General features: G+C 39.6%; 1 protein-coding gene across 1 annotated transcript in view; it reads left to right on the top strand.

Annotated features, from left to right (window-relative positions):
- Positions 1 to 19,616, top strand: part of PRKAR2B (protein kinase cAMP-dependent type II regulatory subunit beta) — a 101,983-nt gene that overhangs the window by 18,046 nt on the left and 64,321 nt on the right. Inside the window, exon 2 of the mRNA XM_005901434.3 lies at positions 8,163 to 8,198. Coding sequence (XP_005901496.1) covers positions 8,163 to 8,198 — 36 coding nt within the window. The remainder of the gene's footprint in view (positions 1 to 8,162; positions 8,199 to 19,616) is intronic.

Raw genomic sequence — 19,616 nt, 5'->3', positions numbered from 1 at the left:
CTAGGCATCTACATGAGAAATGCATATGTTCACAAAAAGATTTGTATAAAAATATTTATAGAAGTTTTATTCAGAATGGCCCAGATTGGAAAAAATCATCAACAGGAGAATGGATAGACAAATTGTAGTGCATTCACACAATGAAATACTACTTAGCAATAAAAAAGAACAAACTATTGATCTTCTCAGCAGTGAGAATAAATCTCACATTTGTATGAAATTCAGAGACAGGCAAAACTAAGCTATGGTGGTAGAAATACTAATAGTAGTTTCCTAAGGGATAGTAGGAATTGACTGTAAGGAGTTGGGGGAAATTTTCCAGGGTGTTGGCAATGTTTTGTATATTGATTGGAATGTTGGTTACATAGGTGTATACATATGTCAGAACTCAGTGAATTGTGCACTTCATTGTATGTCATTTTCACCTTGATTAAAAATAAAACCGTTCGAAACATGGATGTTCTTAAAAGCCTCTTTCCCACATTTTAATTGAAAAGTGCCTTTGCTTTCTGCACTGATTAACTTGTGAAATTTTTCATTATTTTTGTTGGAAACTAGCAGCTGGGTTGGAGAAGGCAATGGCACGCCACTCCAGTACACTTGCCTGGAAAATCCCATGGATGGAGGAGCCTGGTAGGCTGCAGTCCATAGGGTCACGAACAGTCGGACACAATTGAGCGACTTCACTTTCACTTTTCACTTTCATGCATTGGAGAAGTTCTTGCCTGGAGAATTCCAGGGATGGGGGAGCCTGGTGGGCCGCCGTCTCTGGGGTCGCACAGAGTCGGACACGACTGAAGCGACTTAGCAGCAGCAGCAGCAGCAGCAGCAGCTGGGTTGAATTTTTCTAATTATGGGTCATAAATGGGATTGCATTTTACTGCTTGCACAAAAAGTCAAAGGCCAGTCTAACTCTACCATTTTAAAGTTGATTTTATGTTCCAACCAGTATAGTATTTTATGAGTTTCATAAATTTAATGTGTGTATAAATTATCACTTACATTTGTCCAAATAATCTTTAAGTATCAGGAAATAACCTTATATTAAATTTTCAATAGCACTATTCATTCAGTATTTGTTGAGTTAAATACTTAGTAAGCAGAGTTCTAGGTGCTGGGTATACAGTAGTGAAACAGACAAGGAAGGATGCTGCCCTCTCGGTAGCACGGGAGGAAACACACAGTAAACATAATGCACAAGATGATTGGATGGCATCACCAAATCAGTGGACATGGGTTTGAACAAACTCCAGGAGATAATGAAGGACGGATGAGCCTGGCATGCTGTAGTCCATGGGGTCGCAAAGAGTTGGACACTACTGAGCTACTGAACAACAGCAATGAAAGGTATCTTTAGATAGTGCTGACATTTGAGAGGACCTGCACGTGGAGAAGGAAATGGCAACCCACTCCAGTGTTCTTGCCTGGAGAATCCCAGGGACGGGGGAGCCTGGTGGGCTGCCGTCTATGGGGTCGCACAGAGTCGGACACGACTGAAGTGACTTAGCAGCAGCAGCACGGGGTTAAACTGAGTATTCAGAGAAAGTCCTCCTCTTTTTAGGAGGCATTTGAGCTGAGCCTAGAATAGCAGGAACATCATTCTGTGAAGACAAGGTAGTGTTTTCTGAAACTGTACTTTTGTGATTAGGCCAACCTTAATCACATTTCCTGATAGTTTTGTCTTCATTTCAGAGCCCTTATATTTTTCTTAACTACTCTTTTTTAGGTCTGATTTTATTGTGCCTTCAGGGATGTGTGAGGATTTGAACTCTCCTAGCTTTTGGTTTTTGTAGTATTCTTAGTGGTCTAGTCTGGATTGTTCACTCTTAACAAACAAAACATTAGGAACAAAACATTAGTCTCTGTAAATCTGCCCTTTACACATATTTGATCTTACAGGTTTAGAAGAGACAGTTTTAGCATATGCAGAAGCAGAGATTGCATTGATGTAATTTTGACAATGGCCTTTCCCATATCCAGTTTTATTTCAGAGTCCACATTTCAAAATCCTTAAAGTATTGGGAGCCTCTTTCTGGACATTGTTATTACGTCAACTCTTGTAGCTGAAGCTGAATTTTTCTTCCAGTCCTAAGAGGGTATTTTTGGTAAAGTCCTCATGAATTAAAAAGTGGAGAATCAAGTTCATTCATAAGCAAAAGTAAACCAAGAGTGTTTTTTCCCCTAAAGTAATAGTTATATTCTATTAGCTCGGTATTTTAGAGTATCAGTTATATTTTGAGGAGTTTGCTTTGTGAATAGAATGAGACTATGCATCTCTTTAGTGGTTCTTAAAGGTGGCATTTAAAAAAAAGCTAAACGTCTGTGTTTCATCTCATTCTGCCCTATTCCAGCCATGCTCCATGTATATGGGTAGATAGGACACCTAAATCTCACGTTATGTAATCGAAAAGGAAAAAGAAAACTGGTCCCTCCAACACTTGCTTCTCAAATAGTTCCCATCATGTCTGATCAGAAGTACTTTGAGGGGACATGGCTTTAACAAAGACACAGAAAATAAATAAGTGGTCCTTTGCAATGTCAGAAAGTAAGCATGTATAAAGAAGTTTGAAAATTGTGTTTGTTTGGTTAATTAGCACAATATTTCAGGTTTTGTTGTTTATTTGCTTTAGTGGCTGTTGATCTTTTAAAAAAGTTAAATTCTCCTTCCTTCAAAGGTGAGCCTTATAGCTCAGGCATAAGAGAAATTTACTCTGAGCCAAGTATTTATTCTGTCAAAAATAATTACCTAACATGGTTTCAGTTAACATAATTTCTAGAATCTTTTATTTAGAGAGCAGATTTGGAAAATGTTTATTCTAGAAAAGGTGACTCATGAGGCTGGGGATGTTAATTATTGTGCTGACTCCAAGACTGTTGTGTACATCTTACTTCAGGGTACATGAACTCTTTTCTGCAAAGAGTATTTAACCAATGTGGCTACCGTATAGAGTGGCTGTGTGTGTGTGTGTGTGTGTGTGTGTATTTAATGACCATAAATCACAACTCAGGGCTCTTACTTCTTTAACTTGGATGGGACTTCTTTCCCAGCATTATGCTCAGAGATGCAAACTATCTGTATGACTGTCAACCTGGCTTTTCTTTTTGAAGGCCAAACTCATTGGTTCATACTTTCAGTTGACTGCATTTGTTTTCATAGAATTTCTTGAGTTTTCTAGTTTTCTGTGAAATTTCTGCTTATGTGGTGTAAGCCCTTGCAGCCATAGTATTTGAAAATACCTCCCGACTTGGTCAAGCTCTTCAGAGGCAAGGACTCTGTCACATTCCCAGTGCCCAGCATCCACATCCAATAAACAGCAGAGTAAGTGGGACAAGGAGACTTGCTCTGTTTACTTCACAGAGTTGATGGATTAACCCACAGCTGTTGAATCAGTGCCTCTTATCTGCCAGGCACTGCTTATCTTGGGCTTCAGGCAAAAAGAAGTGAGAAGATAAGCAGGTCCCGCTGGCACTGGTGGGGAGTCACAGGTGTGGGAGGTTGTTTTCCCTGCTAGGAATAGAGAGGCTTATTCAGCCATCTTCAAGTAAAGGAGCGTTTTTCTTGTAAGGATGCTCCAGGATTAAAGACGACTTGAATCAGCTACACTTCTGTGTCTCCTGGGGGCGGAGGAATTAAGACCCATCTAGTTTGGAAACCGACAGAATCTCTGGTTAGATAAGCACGAAGATATTCATAGCAACACAGGACTCTCAGTATTCTGCTGGAATGTCACTTGGGAGAAAATCAAACCTATATAAACATTTCTGTATTTTCCCTTGAGGATTCATTAAGATCATAGGTTATATCTGTTTCAAATGTTAGAGGCATTTAGTATATTCTTAAATCATATTTGTTTGTTTCTCCAGGCAGATAGTACATTTGCTATATTTTTCCTTCTATATTCTCCTAATATTGGTGTGTGTGTGTGTGTATAAATACACTCCCGGAATATCCATAGAATAGGAAAGTGAAAGTGAAAGTCACTCAGTCATGTCCCACTCTTTGTGACCCAATGAGCTATACAGCCCATGGAATTCTCCAGGCCAGAATACTGGAGTGGGTAGCCTTTCCCTTCTCCAGAGGATCTTCCCAACCCAGAAATTGAACCCAGGTCTCCCGCATTGTGGGGTGCATTCCTTACCAGCTGAGCCACAAGGGAAGCCCAAGATTACTGGAGTGGGTAGCCTATCCCATCTCCAGCGGATCTCCCCGACTCAGGAGTCAAACCGGGGTCTCCTGCATTACAGGCGGATTCTTTACCAACTGAGCCATCAGGGATCCATAGAATAAGAAAATCTAAAGGTGGAAACCAAGAGTCTGCGAAAACCTACTTTGACTTAGCAGATTTTAAAACATCATCTGTTAACTTTTTTGTCAATTTGTTCTGCTCTTTGTATATTTAAAAAGTGATAATGTTAAAATTGGTAATATTAGCTCACAATAAATAAACATCAATCTTTTATATTTGAATAGGAATTTGTAGTTTATAGGCACTTTCAAAAAGATGTTTTTTTTTTCTTAAAACCCTCTTGCATTAAGGAGGGCAGATGTTACTTTGCATATTTTTTAAATTGAGAATTTAGCTCAAAGTTACATGATTCATCCATGGTTTCCTGGAAGGCTATGGGGCTGGCAGTGGAGCCCACGCCTCCTGACCCTAGTTGGTGCCCAGTGGTGCGTCCTTCTTCACCTTCCCCCTGCTCCTCTTCCCTGTACTTGGGTTCCTGAGAGAGAAAACACCAGGCACACCCTGCCCAGATGCACATTGCTTTACTTCCAGTGAGGCCTCCACCCTGAATCTCAACCTTCTTCCCTAGGTTTGGCTGCTGGACTGAAAAAAAAAAAACAAGAAAAATGGTGAAGGTTACTGTTGGTTTGCCAAGAGCTGATGCAGGAAACATTTGTGTTTTATCCCTGCAAGTGGATATGAAGGGATATGATTATGAGGGATTGGATGGAATTTTGGTAATTTTGTCAAAACCCAGTGTTTACCTTGACAACTGCATAGCATATGCTTGGTGCCCCCATCTTTTTAACTACCCAGTCCTGTGCCCCGTTTACTATGGGAGACAGAAGTCATTGTCATAGAACCTCTCTACCCACAATTTGAAATTTTAGCAAAAATATAAAGGAGAAACAAAGGCAAGTAATTTATAGTAATGTGTTGCAGCAGGCATGTGCTTACATGTACACAGGGAGGCATAGTTAGAGTCTCTCACTTGTTGAATCCCTAAGAACATGAAAGCTGCAAATGTAGTCTAATCAGGTGTATTCTACTGGCCATTCAGATACCCCAAATATAGTAGTGACATGATTTTTTGAAATGATGAACGAATATTAATATAACTCCAAACAAAATACCAGAAGCCCACCCAATTCCTTTGATTTATGTCGTATTTGTGTTGCAGAAAGTTTTATGTATATTAAAACTGCATCTAATAATTGTACTTGTATATATTAAAAAATGGAGAAGGCAATGGCACCCCACTCCAGTACTCTTGCCTGGAAAATCCCATGGACAGAGCAACCTTGTAGGCTGCAGTCCATGGGGTCACGAAGAGTCGGACACGACTGAGTGACTTCACTTTCACTTTTCATTTTCATGCATTGGAGAAGGAAATGGCAACCCACTCCAGTGTTCTTGCCTGGAGAATCCCAGGGACGGCAGAGCCTGGTGGGCTGCCATCTATGGGGTCGCACAGAGTCGCACCCGACTGAAGCGACTTAGCAGCAGCGGCATATAAAAAAAAAATCGTATTTATTTATTTTTTGGCTGTGCTGGGTGGGTCTCCGTTGCTGCATGGGCTGGGCTTTTCTTTAGCTGCAGCAAGCAGGAGCTACCCTCTCGTTGCAGTGGGCAGGCCTCTCTTCGCGGTGGCGTCTCTTGTTGTTGAGCCCCGGGCTCTAGAACACAGGCTCAGTAGTTGTGGTGCATGAGCTTAGTTGCTCCACAGCACGTGGGGTCTTCCTGGACCAGGGATCAAACCCATGTCTCCTGCATTGGCGGCTGGATTCTTTACCACTGTGCCACCAGGGAAGTACTGTACTTAAATAGTAAACAGTGTTGGAATCTAGTCTCAGATGGTTGTAAGTTGACTTGCTTGCCAACATGAATGTGCAGTTGGATATGTGAAAGCATGAAAGTTGTGGGATTTAGGACAGTTCTTTGTTGTATAGAACTGTCAATGTCAAATCGTCTGTCAAATGTCAAAGATGTCCTCTGAATTACTAAGACGGTTTTAAAAATTGCTCCCACAAACTTAGAGTACACCTCCAAGAAGGCAGTGTCACTTCCTTGAAAATCTGTCTCTGCCTCCAACACTTCAGAAAGACACACAAACCTGAGGGACCCCAAGGGGACAAAGACATCCCAGAATTTCAGACCAGAAGCTCATTGTGCTGTGACTTCATTGTCTAGAGGAGAGGCTGGAGCAGGAGGCAGAGAGTATCTGCTGTGTTTTCACCCCGGAGCTGAGATATGCTTTTACCTTCATCTTGCTCTGGTCAGCCTGCCCTGTCTATTCTGCATTCTTGTGGTTGAAGTTTTTTGCACTCCCTCCTTTCCCGTCCTTATGGCTGGCTTGGGGAGGGTTCCTTTAGACTAGGTGCTGAAGGAGTTGTGAAAAAGAGGTTGGAAAATATCCAAGAAAACTGGTGGACATTTTTGTGTGTGTGTGATATCTAAAATATAACTACAGTTTATCTGATGAAAGATTTTTTAAGTGATTTGTGACTTTGCAGCTATATGGTTGAATTAATTTGGTATGTAAATAGTGGAAATTTTGTATCTTGATCATTTGAGAGGATATAATTTTGCTATAAACTATAGTATTTTAATAATTGGGTTTGTGAATTATTTCACAGAATGAATCCTCATTAAAAGTGGAGATCAATATGGGAGGAAATAACCTAGTACTTTATGATTTCAGGTGTCAGTATTTTTGCCTTCTGCTCTTGGTGGGAAGCATTTTGGTGCTAGAAGTGCTTAAGTTCAAATACTCAAGTTCTGCCACAGTGTGGCTGTGTGATCTAAAGCAAACTAGTCAGTATGTCTGAGCCTTACTGTAAAATGTCATCAGTAATGTGGAGGTGCTGATATTTAAAGGCATAGTTGCAAGGACTAGTGTAAAACATTTGAGAGAATTTTCTTCTAGTACTTATTCCTAAGCGTCTGTAATTTTTGTGTTGTTTGACATAATGCTGACAAAAATTTTAGTCTTCTTTTTTTATTTGACCTCTTTCCATAGTGTAGACCATCTTTATAATGACTGTTTTAAAAGTATTGAAGTATTAGAAAGTATTACAGTGGACCCATGACATCCTGCTACTAAAATATACTCTGTAGTTAGTACCTGGTGTTCTTTCTGTACATAATATGAACTGTAAACTTAGCTGCTTCTATCAAGAAAAAAAGCTTAAAAAAAAAAACCCTCATTTCTTGAGATAGTTAGAAACAAAACCAAGAAAAAACAACAGAGCTGAGTTGAGTGTGGGAAGTGGGCCAAGGGTGGGCTTACCAGTAGAGCAGTACACTCCCACACCCAGCCTGAAATTGTAGCCTCCTGCAGACAGATTTGCATGTCATGGACTTTTGGGTTGAACACAAAAATTGTCAATACTACAAATATTAAATCTGAGAATATCAACAATATACTATCTTTACCTAATAATGATATCAGCATATGTGAACATTAGTTTTGTTTCCAGATTTTTTCACTGTGAAAGTGATGCTGTTAAATAGCTTTTTCCTTTTCTAGTAATATTTCTTTGAGATAACTCTCTTAAAAGTTGAATTAATTTTTTTAAAGGAGATAAACCTTTTATGATACTTCATGTAATTGCCAAATTGTTTATAAAACTATTATATAGATTTGTACTGTACTATGTAAGTAGTTTCAGCCACACATAGCTAGGGATTTTCATTTAAAGAGTTTTGGAGGCACTATTTAACAGATGAAATATTGGTTTTAATTTATATTTCCTTGTCTAGTATTAAATTTAAACATTTAATTTTCATATATTTATATATTTCTTCTAGCACTTGTTATTCATTCAGATCTTCCTCCTATTTAACTTATGGGATCATTAGCAGTTTAGTTCCTTTTCAGGGTTTTGGATAAATTAGAATTTTATCTAAGCATATTATCCCACTTTTCTCTTTCAGCTCCGGTAATAAACCGATTTACAAGGCGTGCCTCAGGTAAGTCTCCTTATGGATTTTGCTTACTAATGGTGACATTTTAAAAATGGATTGGATAAGAAGGTATGAAAAGAATAATTGCTATAGAGTAATAACTTATTTATCAGTCATTTTCCCAGAAAACAGCCATATGATAAAATCAAGAACTAGGAAGTAAATGGAAATATCCTCTGAGTGGCTGAATTTAAAATCCCAGTGTGGCTAATGTATGGAAACTCTTACCCAAATTTGTTTATTTCTGCACTTGATAAATTACTAATTACATGGTTATCTGGTTTGCCAGCCACAGTTTAGAAGAAGTGATTTAGAACTTGGGTAAAAGTGAAATCACTCAGTCGTGTCCGACTCTGTGACCCCACAGACTGTAGCCCACCAGGCTTCTCTGTCCATGAGCTTCTCCAGGCAAGAATACTGGAGTGGGATACTGGAGTGGGTTGCCATTCCCTCTCCAGGGGATCTTCCCCACCCAGGGATCAAACCCGGGTCTTCTGCATTGCAGCCAGATGCTTTACTGTCTGAACCACCAGGGAAGGAGACTCAAAACGAGAAGGGATGATAGTTTTTAATAAAGACATGAAAACTCATAACACTGAGATATAAGAACTTATCATCATGGAGCCATTTAGAAGAGGAGCAAATTGCTTTATATTTGTTGGTATCCTAGAGATACCTTAGTAACCTCCTGCATATTCACATTGAGGGAGACCTTAGCCATTGGCAAGAATTTAGATTTGGTTCCCTACACTGGATACTTCCCCCGTGGCTCAGCAGTAAAGACTCTGCCTGCAATGCAGGAGATGCGAGTTCGATCCCTGGGATTGGAAGATCCCCTAGAGGAAGGTATGGCAACCCACTCCAGTATTCTTGCCTGGAAAACCCTGGGCAGAGGAGCTTGGCGGGCTGTAGTCCATAGGGTTGCAAAGAGTTAGACGTGATTCAAGCGACTTAACACACACTCATACTGGGTACCACCTACATTACAGGGGTGGGTAAGTACAGGACACAGCTGAAAGCGTTTCTATCCTAAGTGAGTTTGGGCATTGAAATGGATAAATTATTGTTTGGAAAATTCACCTCTGAAATACCTTCTTTTCTAAAGATAGAGGACAAATGAAGTACTACCATGTTTGGTTTGAAAAAAATGACATTCTTTTATTTATAACTAAGTTTTTTGGTTGAAAAACACAAGATAAGATTCAAACAGATCATCTTTGACATTTATACAATACAAATGAGTCATTTATTTCATAAAATTACCTCCTTTCCATATGTGCTATATTATTAAGGGTGTTTTAAAATTGAGTTTTGTATTTAATTTGTCAACAGTTACTGGTATGGTTTACTCTTACTATGTGGTGACCAGGTCTATAAGGAATAAGACAGGGATTAGGAAAATATGTTCTACTGGGATGGTATCTGCTTTATCCTTGTGAGCTTTTTGTAATGTCAAGGAGTATCTATTTTAAATGTTGGAAACAAAGAGTAGATTATGCCTTTTGTGAAGTGAGAAATTATGTTTTTGTCAGTAAGGCATCAATCAGACTTTATCCCAAAGTAGAGTAATCAACAGTGATTTTATTCTGGTGTAATACATAGTCTTTGTCAACAGTGGTGAAAACAGAGAGGAACAATAAGAGAGAATCAGTAGTGTGATATCTTATCTTCATGACGTGAGAGTCTTTCCATAGAAATGTAATTAAGACTCTTAGAATAAATTATCTCTCTGCCTGACATGAGACATTATTTCTGGGCAAATTCCATTAACATTTGTTGTTCAGTATACTTACCATTGGTTTGATAGATCCAGGGTTCAGTAGGTTCCTGAGTGGAGTCTTAACTACTAGACTACCAGGGAAGTCCCAGTGTAGGTTCATTTTGAAACGGCATTATTTCAGCCCCTACCACCACAGCTAAATCTGTGTCCATTGTATCTCAGCAAAATTGGTTGGAAATGCCGATAAGATGGAACCCCAGCAAAGAAATACACATTCAAGTCAAATGTTGCATTTTTTTCCTAGAGTGACAGGTAATAGGAAATGTGAAAACAGCAGGAAGCAATTGAAAGAAAAATGAAGTGATATCAAGTTCAGAGCCGTGTTACAAAACCTTTTAAAGGTGTAAGTATTGTGCTGTGCTTAGTCGCTCAGTCGTGTCCGATTCTTTACAACCCTAATAATATAACATGCTGGAGAGCACTGTAGGAATGATCTTTGACGTTGATTATTGGGAGGAAAAGACAACTGGCTTATGGAGTACCCTGGTAGGTCAGGGACTATGCTAAGCATCTTATATACATTTTCAGTCTCTCAGGCAAGGGAAATAAAATATTTACTACCTTAGATAAAAAGAACAATCACTAAAACTTTTTTGACAAAGAAGAAAACAGAAACAGTCTTAAGGCATCTTGAGGAGGAAATTCTTTATTTCTCTTTGTAAATTTAATTTAGTGGCTAAAAGTAGTTTAATTTAGAAGTAGAGATAGACTTCAATTTCTTTTGAAATAGCATTTCCAAAAAATAACAAAAATAGATACCCACTTAAAATAGAAAAATTCATATTTGATAGTTAAAAATATTTCTTGGGATATCTTTTTCTGATGTTATTTTAGTTCAGAAACACTTTTCAGAAATAAACTATAAATTTAAATTTGTAGTGTGAGACCTGTAATTTAAGGGAAAAAAATTACATCAGGTAAAATCAACCAGCTGTCTAGGATATAAGAATTTATTTCTTATTTATCTATTATTTTTAAAAGAGGGCTTCCCTGTAGTTCAGGTGGTAAAAAATCTGCCTGCAGTGCAGGAGACCTGAGTTTGATCCCTGGATTGGGAAGTTACCTGAGAAGGGAATGGCAGCCCACTCCAATATTCTTGCCTGGAGAATCCCATGGATAGAGGAGCCTCATGGGCTACAGTCCATGGGGTCGCAAAGAATCAGATACGACTGACTAACACTACTACTGCTATTTTTAAATAATAGTTATAACAACAAATACTGTGTGTACACATTACAACAGTAAAAAACAATTTGATAGTGCTAGGTATTCAGTCACTTTTGATTGAATGAAAGCTTAGGACTATTATATACAGGGTCCTAATCTGACTGAGTTTCCTAAATCTTTGAGGTTTTGGCTTTTCGATTCATACTGCGTCTGTCAAAAGTAGATATTTCAACCTGAATGCTTCAAACAAAACATTTTTCCTTTTCATGCCTTTTTCTTTTGTTATGGTTCAGGAGGATGAGGGGACTGTTTATATTAAGAATGTGTTTAATACAGATACATTATTTTGGATCATTTTTATACTTTTAATGACACTGTATCTGTTGAACTGTCCTCATGTGTTTTCAGTGCCTGCCCATAAACCTGTTGGCTTTTATTTCTATAAAAGGAATTAGTTTCACTCAGTTTTCAAACAAAATTCTTAGAATTCTAAGAGTTTTTAGAAGTTTCCTAAACTAGTTTTCCATTTGGTTCGGGAATGAAAGGCAGGTATTAGTAACATTGTGTATGTTTAAAATGGACAGCGTGTTGATTCAATACATGTATATATTACAATATGATTATCCATAAACTTATTTTTAAACAACATCCCATGATCCTAAGCCTATTTTTAAACAATTTTTTTTTGTTTCATTCTTTTATGATCCATTTCTCCTCTGAGTAATCACTTCTTATCGGTATGTCTTTTCAGATACACAAAAGTCATATACATAATCTGTTTTAGACTTTTGATAGAAATAACACTGACAGCTTGGGGTTTAGTTTTCTTAAAGCTTATGGACTTTGTTTTGGAAGATTGTTTTTCTGATGGAGAAGAAAGGAAATATACCATTTATTGTTTGTTGTTGTTTAGTTGGAAGTCATTTCCGACTCTTGCAACCTCAGGGACTGTAGCCCGCCAGGTTTCCTCTATCCATGGGATTTCTCAGCCAAGAATACTGTACTGGAGTGGGTTGCCGTTTCCTTCTTCAGGGGATCTTCCTGATCCAAGGATCAAACCCACGTCTCTTGCTTGGCAGATGGATTCTTTACCACTGAGCCACTGGGGAAGCCCATTTATTGTTTAATTACTATTAAAATTAGTGGCAGTAGTAGAGATAGTGGCTGAATAAATCTTTGAAGAATAAAACTTAAAGCAAACAGCAACTCTATTGCATTGTGTTTTATCTAGTATATTGTATGGGAAAGACCCTAGAATGTAGAGTTATACAGACTTGAGTTCAAACCACTCATTTACTGTGTGAATTTGTAGATAAGTTATTTACTTCACTGAGTGTTTCTTTCTTATTTTCATTTTCTTTCACTTTGAGGTCATAGCAGCAATAGTCACCTTGTTAGGGGTAGGTTAGGTGGTTTTTGTAAAGCAGAGTATCTAGGCTCTCAAAAAAGTTGGTGGTCAGCCCCCTGGAACATAGTTTAGAACAAAACAATAAAATGCTCAACTCTGTGTCTTAGTCTGTCAAAAAAGCCTTAAAGAGTCATAATAGTATTTGATATTCATCCTTTAATATGGGTCTCTCTTTTTATTGTTTATACATTGCAGAGTTTTTTTTAAGAGCTTAATGGTTTTCCTTTGTGTTTTTGGCTCTAAATTGAAAAACAAATAGAAATGACCCATTAATCTTGAGACAATGCCTTCTCAGGAGGTCAGACCTCTCTGAATTTTTTTTAACCTCAGAATTTTATTTTGAAAAAGTCAAGCTTATAGAAAAGTTTGAGGAATAGTTCAATGAACACCTTTATCTAGATTTCCCAGGTGTTACTATTTTGCCACATTTATATGTTCTTTTCTTTTTTTCCTTGCACATGCCCAGATAAATACTTGTATTTATTTATTTTTAACTGAACCTTTTAGGAATCATAAATAGTTCATGCATATCTCCTGAGAACAAGGACATTTTCTGCATAATAATATAACATGCAGGGAATTTAGCCTTGATATAATGCTGTTATCCCGGAGAAGGCAATGGCACCCCACTCCAGTACTCTTGCCTGGAAACTCCCATGGACAGAGGAGCCTGGTATGCTGCAGTCCATGGGGTCGCGAAGAGTCGGACACGGGACACGACTGAAAGACTTCACTTTCACTTTTCACTTTCATGCATTGGAGAAGGAAATGGCAACCCACTCCAGTGTCCTTGCCTGGAGAATCCCAGGAACGGGGGAGCCTGGTGGGCTGCCGTCTGTGCGGTTGCAGAGTCAGACACGACTGAAGTGACTTAGCAGCAATGCTGTTATCTAATCTTCTGTCTAGAGTCCGATTTCCTCAGTTGTCTTGGTGTGTCTTTTTTTTTCTTCATTCCAGCATATTCAAGGATTTTACGTTGCATTTAATTGTCATGACTCCACTTTTCTTGTCTTTCATAAGTTGGCTCCCTGAAATTTTGAAAACTGCTTTTTTGAGTTCTGACAGTTGTCCCCAACAGTGAGGCACTTTCCCCTGTGACCTGTTCCTAGATTGTACGGGCACGTCCACTGTCTGGTCACGGTGCCCCATTGACGACCATGAAGTCTTTGCATGGACATTTAGTATTGCTTTCATGAACAGCTATTGAGTATCTCTTGATCTAGTACATCATTTTTTTTTCCTAAAATAGAAGTGAAAATGAAACTCCAAATTATGAATTAGCTAATTTTCTTTTCTCATGTTGAGAATTAGCCTCTGTTCAATTTTTAGCCATAACATGGGCACTGAATTTTATAGTATATTTTTAATAGAGCTAAGATCTAATTTTCCCTAAACCAGCGTGTGGAATAATTCAGAGGTGAAATTAAGTCTTTGAATCTCACACACCCACTGTGTAAAGTGGCACATTAAAAACTCAGTAATATCACCCTCAAACAGAGCATGGTTAGTTCCCAAGAAAAGTAGTAAAATAGCAGAAGTTCAGATCTCGTCTTGAATCTGATTCAGGGAACATATGCTTCCTTGATTCAGGGAGCATATGCTTCCTTTTGTTTTGTTTTGAAAATATTTTGTAGCCTTGGTATTCATTGTTTTTCTTTTAAAGTTATTTGACGAGAGCTTTTAGCCCCCAAATTATTTTCTCCCAGAGGTCATTCTCGTATTTTCAAACTAATTTGCTGGTATGAATATATTTACATTTATATTTTGTGCCTAGAAGCTCATTTCAAGTTTGATAGTCAAAAACACTAGATAATACATTCTGTGAGAATCCTACTTTAATTTACTAATTCATTTAGCAAATGTTACTGAGTCTTTATTTTGGGTCACTTATAGTGCTAGAGATGCAAGAAGAGCAGGATGGGGCCCCTTAGGAAGTTCAGTCTAGTAGGCGTGTGCTTAGTACCACAATATCCAAAGAGTGAAAAGGAGAAAAGATATAATTCTTCCAGGGTGTGGGTCTCACAGAAAGGTGCCATTGAGCTGGTCTTTAAGGCTTATGATATGGGTTTCAGCAGGTAGATAAGGGCAGTATCTGTACTTTGTCACTAGTAGCTAGCTATTTTTATTATAAATCCTCTTTTATAGTGCTCTATACTTGACCTCTGCCATCAGGCACCTGTGGCCTGAAGTAAGCAGATGCTCAAGGCCATGGACAGCAGAGGCTTGAAGGCCAGGAGTTATTTCTGCCTTTAATGAAACCACTGCTGCAAAATGTTTAGGGTCTCTCTTACCAGGGGAGGCCGTGTAGGCTCTGCTTTCAGATAGACCTAGGCTGGTCTTAGGTCTGCTACTTTATATACTCTGCTATTTATATACCCACTTATTAAAAGTGTGTGTGTGTGTTGGTCTTAGGTACCTTTGTTTCTCCAGGTATAAAATGGAGCTAATACCTATCTCACAAAAAGATTGTAATGATTAAACAGTAGATAATACATGAAAGTCACTTGATACAGTATTCACCCCAGTTTGGTTCCACAATCTCAGCCTGAGGTTCACATAAGTCTTCGAAATAGGCAGGGGCCTCCAGGAGCCTGGACTGGATTTAACGGTGTCCGAGGTATCTTGTCGACTGCACACAGTGGGACACCAAGAATTGTTTAGAAACACCCAGGGGTAGGGCTGAAGTCAAGAGTCAGACAGCTCCCTGGAGGCAGCCAGATGAAACCAGAGTGCCAGCACCGGGCAGGGAGGTGAGGGGAGGGTGGAGGATGGACCTTGGGGGAAGGGGGGGTTGGTCTCTGAGAGGCCAATGCCCAGGCCCTGCGACTCCTTGTGGGGGGAGTGGTTCCAAGCCACTTGTTCGCTCTGTTCTCTGGCTTGTGTTAAAATGGATTCTCCCTTGGGATTCATCACAAGTCAGAGGAGGGGACCAGAGCCAGTGCTGCTCCCTTTCTGCCCCAGTTTCTTCCCCACCTCCGCCCTCCCTGGTAGTCCTAGCTGACTGGTGCTTCTGACTTGCAGTGCATGACAGCCCAGTGGACCACGGCAGGTGTTCCGTCTCTGATTCTTTTTTGTTGGGCCCAGGAATGCTGATCAACTGTCTATGGCCAGTGGGAGATTAGCTCCTGACCTTTATTGCAATTTCTCCCAAGTTCTTTTGGAGACCCCTGGGAAGGGAAAGAGAAAGACAATAGTAAAACCTTGGTCTATAGTTCAGGGCCAGGTGGGGTGTCTCCTTCTGCTCCTAAATGTGTCCTCAGACTCAGGGCCAGCAGATGCCAAGTGCTTGGAAGATGGCAGGGAGGCCTGTGCAGCTTGCTGAGCCCCTTGTGCGTCAGGTCCCTAGATACTGCCTGTGAAATAGACGGGAGGGCATAGGGTGGACATGTGAACTAACTGAAGCTGTTCTGTAAGGATGATCAGAGTGGAGGTCACCACTGCACAGCTGTGTGAAGCACGTTCTCCCTGCCCCTTCACCCCCAATCCATTGCAGACCTGCCCTTTTGTAAACTGTAGTGAAATTGCCAGGGTGGTATCACACAGCTGTACTATTGAATAATTGTAATAGCTCCTAGAAGCTCCTGCTGTCTGGAGTTATCTCACTATGGATGCTGAGGTTTAGGTGTCATGACCTTGGTGTGGCCTGTATGAGATATGAAAGTTCTCATAAGAAGCTTTTCAAAAGGGAAACAGCACATTTATCTAGAGGAACTGATGATTAAAATGAAACCAAAAAGTATATTTCCATTTGGGCATTTTTATGCGAGAAGGCTGAACGTGAGTGGCACCCTTGGACAGGTAGGATGCTGGTATGTGGGGGCCCCTGGCTCTGGTTCATGGCACGTGTGTTCTTACCTCTGTTCCTGGCATCCATGTGCCTCTTCACGCTGGAAACACTCCATGGGGTTTGCTTGTCTGGCCTTGTGACAGTTCACCCCACGCCTCGGCACTCCTTTCTTTCTAGGTGCCATCTATGTATGCACCCAAGCTGCTGTTACTCTTACATGTTTGATATCGTGGCTGTTCACATGTCTCATTAGTGAACTGTGGGAAAAGGGCATTTCTGGGTGAAGTCGAAGAAAAAAGAGAATGGGAGGTAAGGAAATGGGAGTCCCTGAAGGATGGGAATATTGGGTCAGCTGTGTTGTAATGTGCTTTAAGATTCCAGAGGAGTTGGGACCAGTGTGCATCAGTTGTGGAGTGAGACTGCTAAAGTAGATATTGGATGAAGCTTTATTGGGGTTGAGGAAGCAGAAAAAAATGGAAGTTGGCCATGGACATTGATGTGTTCTGTGACTGTGGCAGAACTGGGGTGGAAATAAGACAGAGCTAGATGCTGGTCCAAGGGTGCCAGAATGTCATGAATCTCAGAAGCAGGGCATCAGCAGGGAGTACATGTATGGTCTAGATGCCAGGGTGGGGAGCCAGGGCCGTCCCTCACCATCATTTGGATCCCACTGTGTGCAGAGCATAGGACCTTTGGCAGCAGTGGTGCTCAGACAGTGACTGGGGGCAGGGGCTGTCCCACAGGTCAGCTATTGAGTAGATATTTACTGCGCACTTAGCATCACTAGGCATGGTGTTAGGCGCTGGGCAGAGCAGCAGTAAACGTGCTCTGCCTTCCAGGACCAATGGGGAAGCTTGGAGAAGCATGGAGATGAAATTGGGGAAAGCTGGTTGTCTAGATGGTCTTGCATCTTGTGGATGACCAAGGATGACAGAACAACGAGGACAGAGTTGGATGGAGGGTCTTTTGGTTATAATTCATTCACTATGAATGCTTGTTTACTAAACTTCCTGTAAGCCTAACTCTTCCCAGTGAGAGCACCTTAAACTCATGTTTATCATGAGTACAGAAGGCAGGAGGTATAGAAGCAAAGAGCTTGTATTTGAGGCCATTCTTCCATTTATTGACCAAATATTCAACAAGAGCCTGCAGTGTGTTTGGCACTGGGCTGGGCCAGAGGCCGATAAATGTAATTTAGGATTTCAGTTGCATTATTTTTTAGCTGTGTGACCATGGACAACTTCCTTAAACCCTCTTCTGTAAAACTGGGTTGGTGTAATTCACGAAGAGATGTAGGCAAAGCTTTAAAAAAAAAAAAAATGTGTGGTGCCTGACGCACAGTGGATGCTAAATAAACTTTTATATATCTTTAGGCTCAAGTTGTCAAATTTTAATCTAATCAGAATGTCATGATATTAGTATCTGTGTTATTTTCTCCGATAATCCCTCCCACTTAATTTTAATTGACCAAAGTGCATAATTCTGTGTATCTCTTACAGCTAATTCCCTTACTGCAAATTTGGATTAACTTAATTAACACCATGTCAATATTTGTGGGGAGATGGGAGAAATTTCTCTCAAATGTAACATCCTTTAGCTCTTCAAGTAAAAACAGAAAGCAACTTCAGTCTCCCCTAAATTATAAGCTGTGCTTGTAGATGGTTATTTTGAAAATGAGTTGATCCACTTTTTTAAGATTTAACCTTTAATTTTAGATGGGTGTGTGTATAGCCTTCACCTCCCCACCCCTACCCCGCAACCCTCTTAATCAGATTGAACCAGTTGCTTCTGGGAGCTGATTACTGGAGAATGTAACTGTCATTGCATGCTGAGACCAAGAGCCCAGCAGTGTATTTTATACTAGCTAATCATTTGATCATGTTTTCTGAAAATTAACAAGTGGGTTTCACCACCACTACCACCATTTTTTCCTACATTCGGTTTTGCATTAAAACCAGAGATTATTGGTTTTGTTGCTGTTATTTTACATAAGATAGTATAATCAAATTGCTAAAAAAAAAATACAAATTAATTGAGTTTTGTTTTCAGGATTGTAGAAAAGAGCCTTTCATTTGAAAGACTGAGCAGCTTAAATAATTATATCATTATACTTGTTTCAAGGAATTGTGAGTGTTAGTCATCTTTACTGGCCTCCATCAAAAAAGGTGGAACTGACCCTCTCCTTAGATATTTTAAAAGAGAATTCCAAGTTATAGCTCCCATTTAAAAGCAGATTTAGGTAGTTTGATATGCTCATTGCATAACGTAGATGAGGTACCAGACCCATGGTGCTCCAGAAAATGTACATGACTTTTATGCTGTGGGGTTATTTTCAGAGCTGAGTTTCAACAGGTTGCTGAGAGTGGTGTGCTGCAGTAGAAACTGAAAACTTCAACTCTGTGGGTTCTAAAAATAAACTACTTTTAAGTTACCTTTTTATTTGGTATTTTCACTTTATTCAGATTCTGTGACCGTTACAGTGTTGGTTTTCTTTTCTTCAGCACATTTATGTGAAAAGGACAGTTTAATCTATTTTTAAGTACACTTCTTAGAGTTGAGAGCTATTCTTGGAATGAGGATAATAAAAAAGGCTTATAATCCAGAATTATATATTTTTATTGATTAAAAAATAAACATTCATGTTGTATCACCTAAGCAATAAAATTAGAATTTAAATAAAATCAGAGTTTTTCTTTAGTTAAATCATTTCTTGAATTACATCTTTTAGAAGGGATTCTTATTGTTAAGCCGTGTAGACAGAGGTCCTGGTGTTTCTTGGTTGGTTATCTCATCCTAGACAGAGATTCTGAGGCAGAGATCGTTGTATGTTCTGAAGGCAGCCTGTGCATCCTGTTAAAAGATAAGGTGAAGCATACTAAACGCTTTAAAAGTTACCTTGAGCAAAGATTGATTTGAGTCGGGTAGCATCCCATCTAGCAGATAGGAAGGGGCCCTGAGGAGCTGCACGAAATGAAACACTCTTTATAGGCTGAAAGGAGTGGAGCCAAGGAAGTTACACTAGGGAAAAAAGAGAATTGGTTATTTGCAAGGTCACTTTCCTTAAAGGAGTAGCACGTCTGTGAGGCAGACCAAGTGACTCCTGATGGGCTGGTTTAAGATTCCGTTTCTGGGAGAGCAGAAACTGTAATTAAGTCTCAGTCTGGTGACTTGAGGCTTAGTAGAAGCAACTTCATTTTGGGCCTGTTGTCTTGTTTTCACCAGTGCTAAATGTTTTTCATGAATTTTTAATTCCCAGAGCCTTCCCCTGTGCTTTTGTCAAAG

This window comes from Bos mutus, chromosome 4 (assembly GCF_027580195.1).
Source record: "Bos mutus isolate GX-2022 chromosome 4, NWIPB_WYAK_1.1, whole genome shotgun sequence".
In the NCBI taxonomy this organism is placed as follows: domain Eukaryota; kingdom Metazoa; phylum Chordata; class Mammalia; order Artiodactyla; family Bovidae; genus Bos; species Bos mutus.
This window is presented reverse-complemented; position numbering and strand designations above follow the sequence as displayed.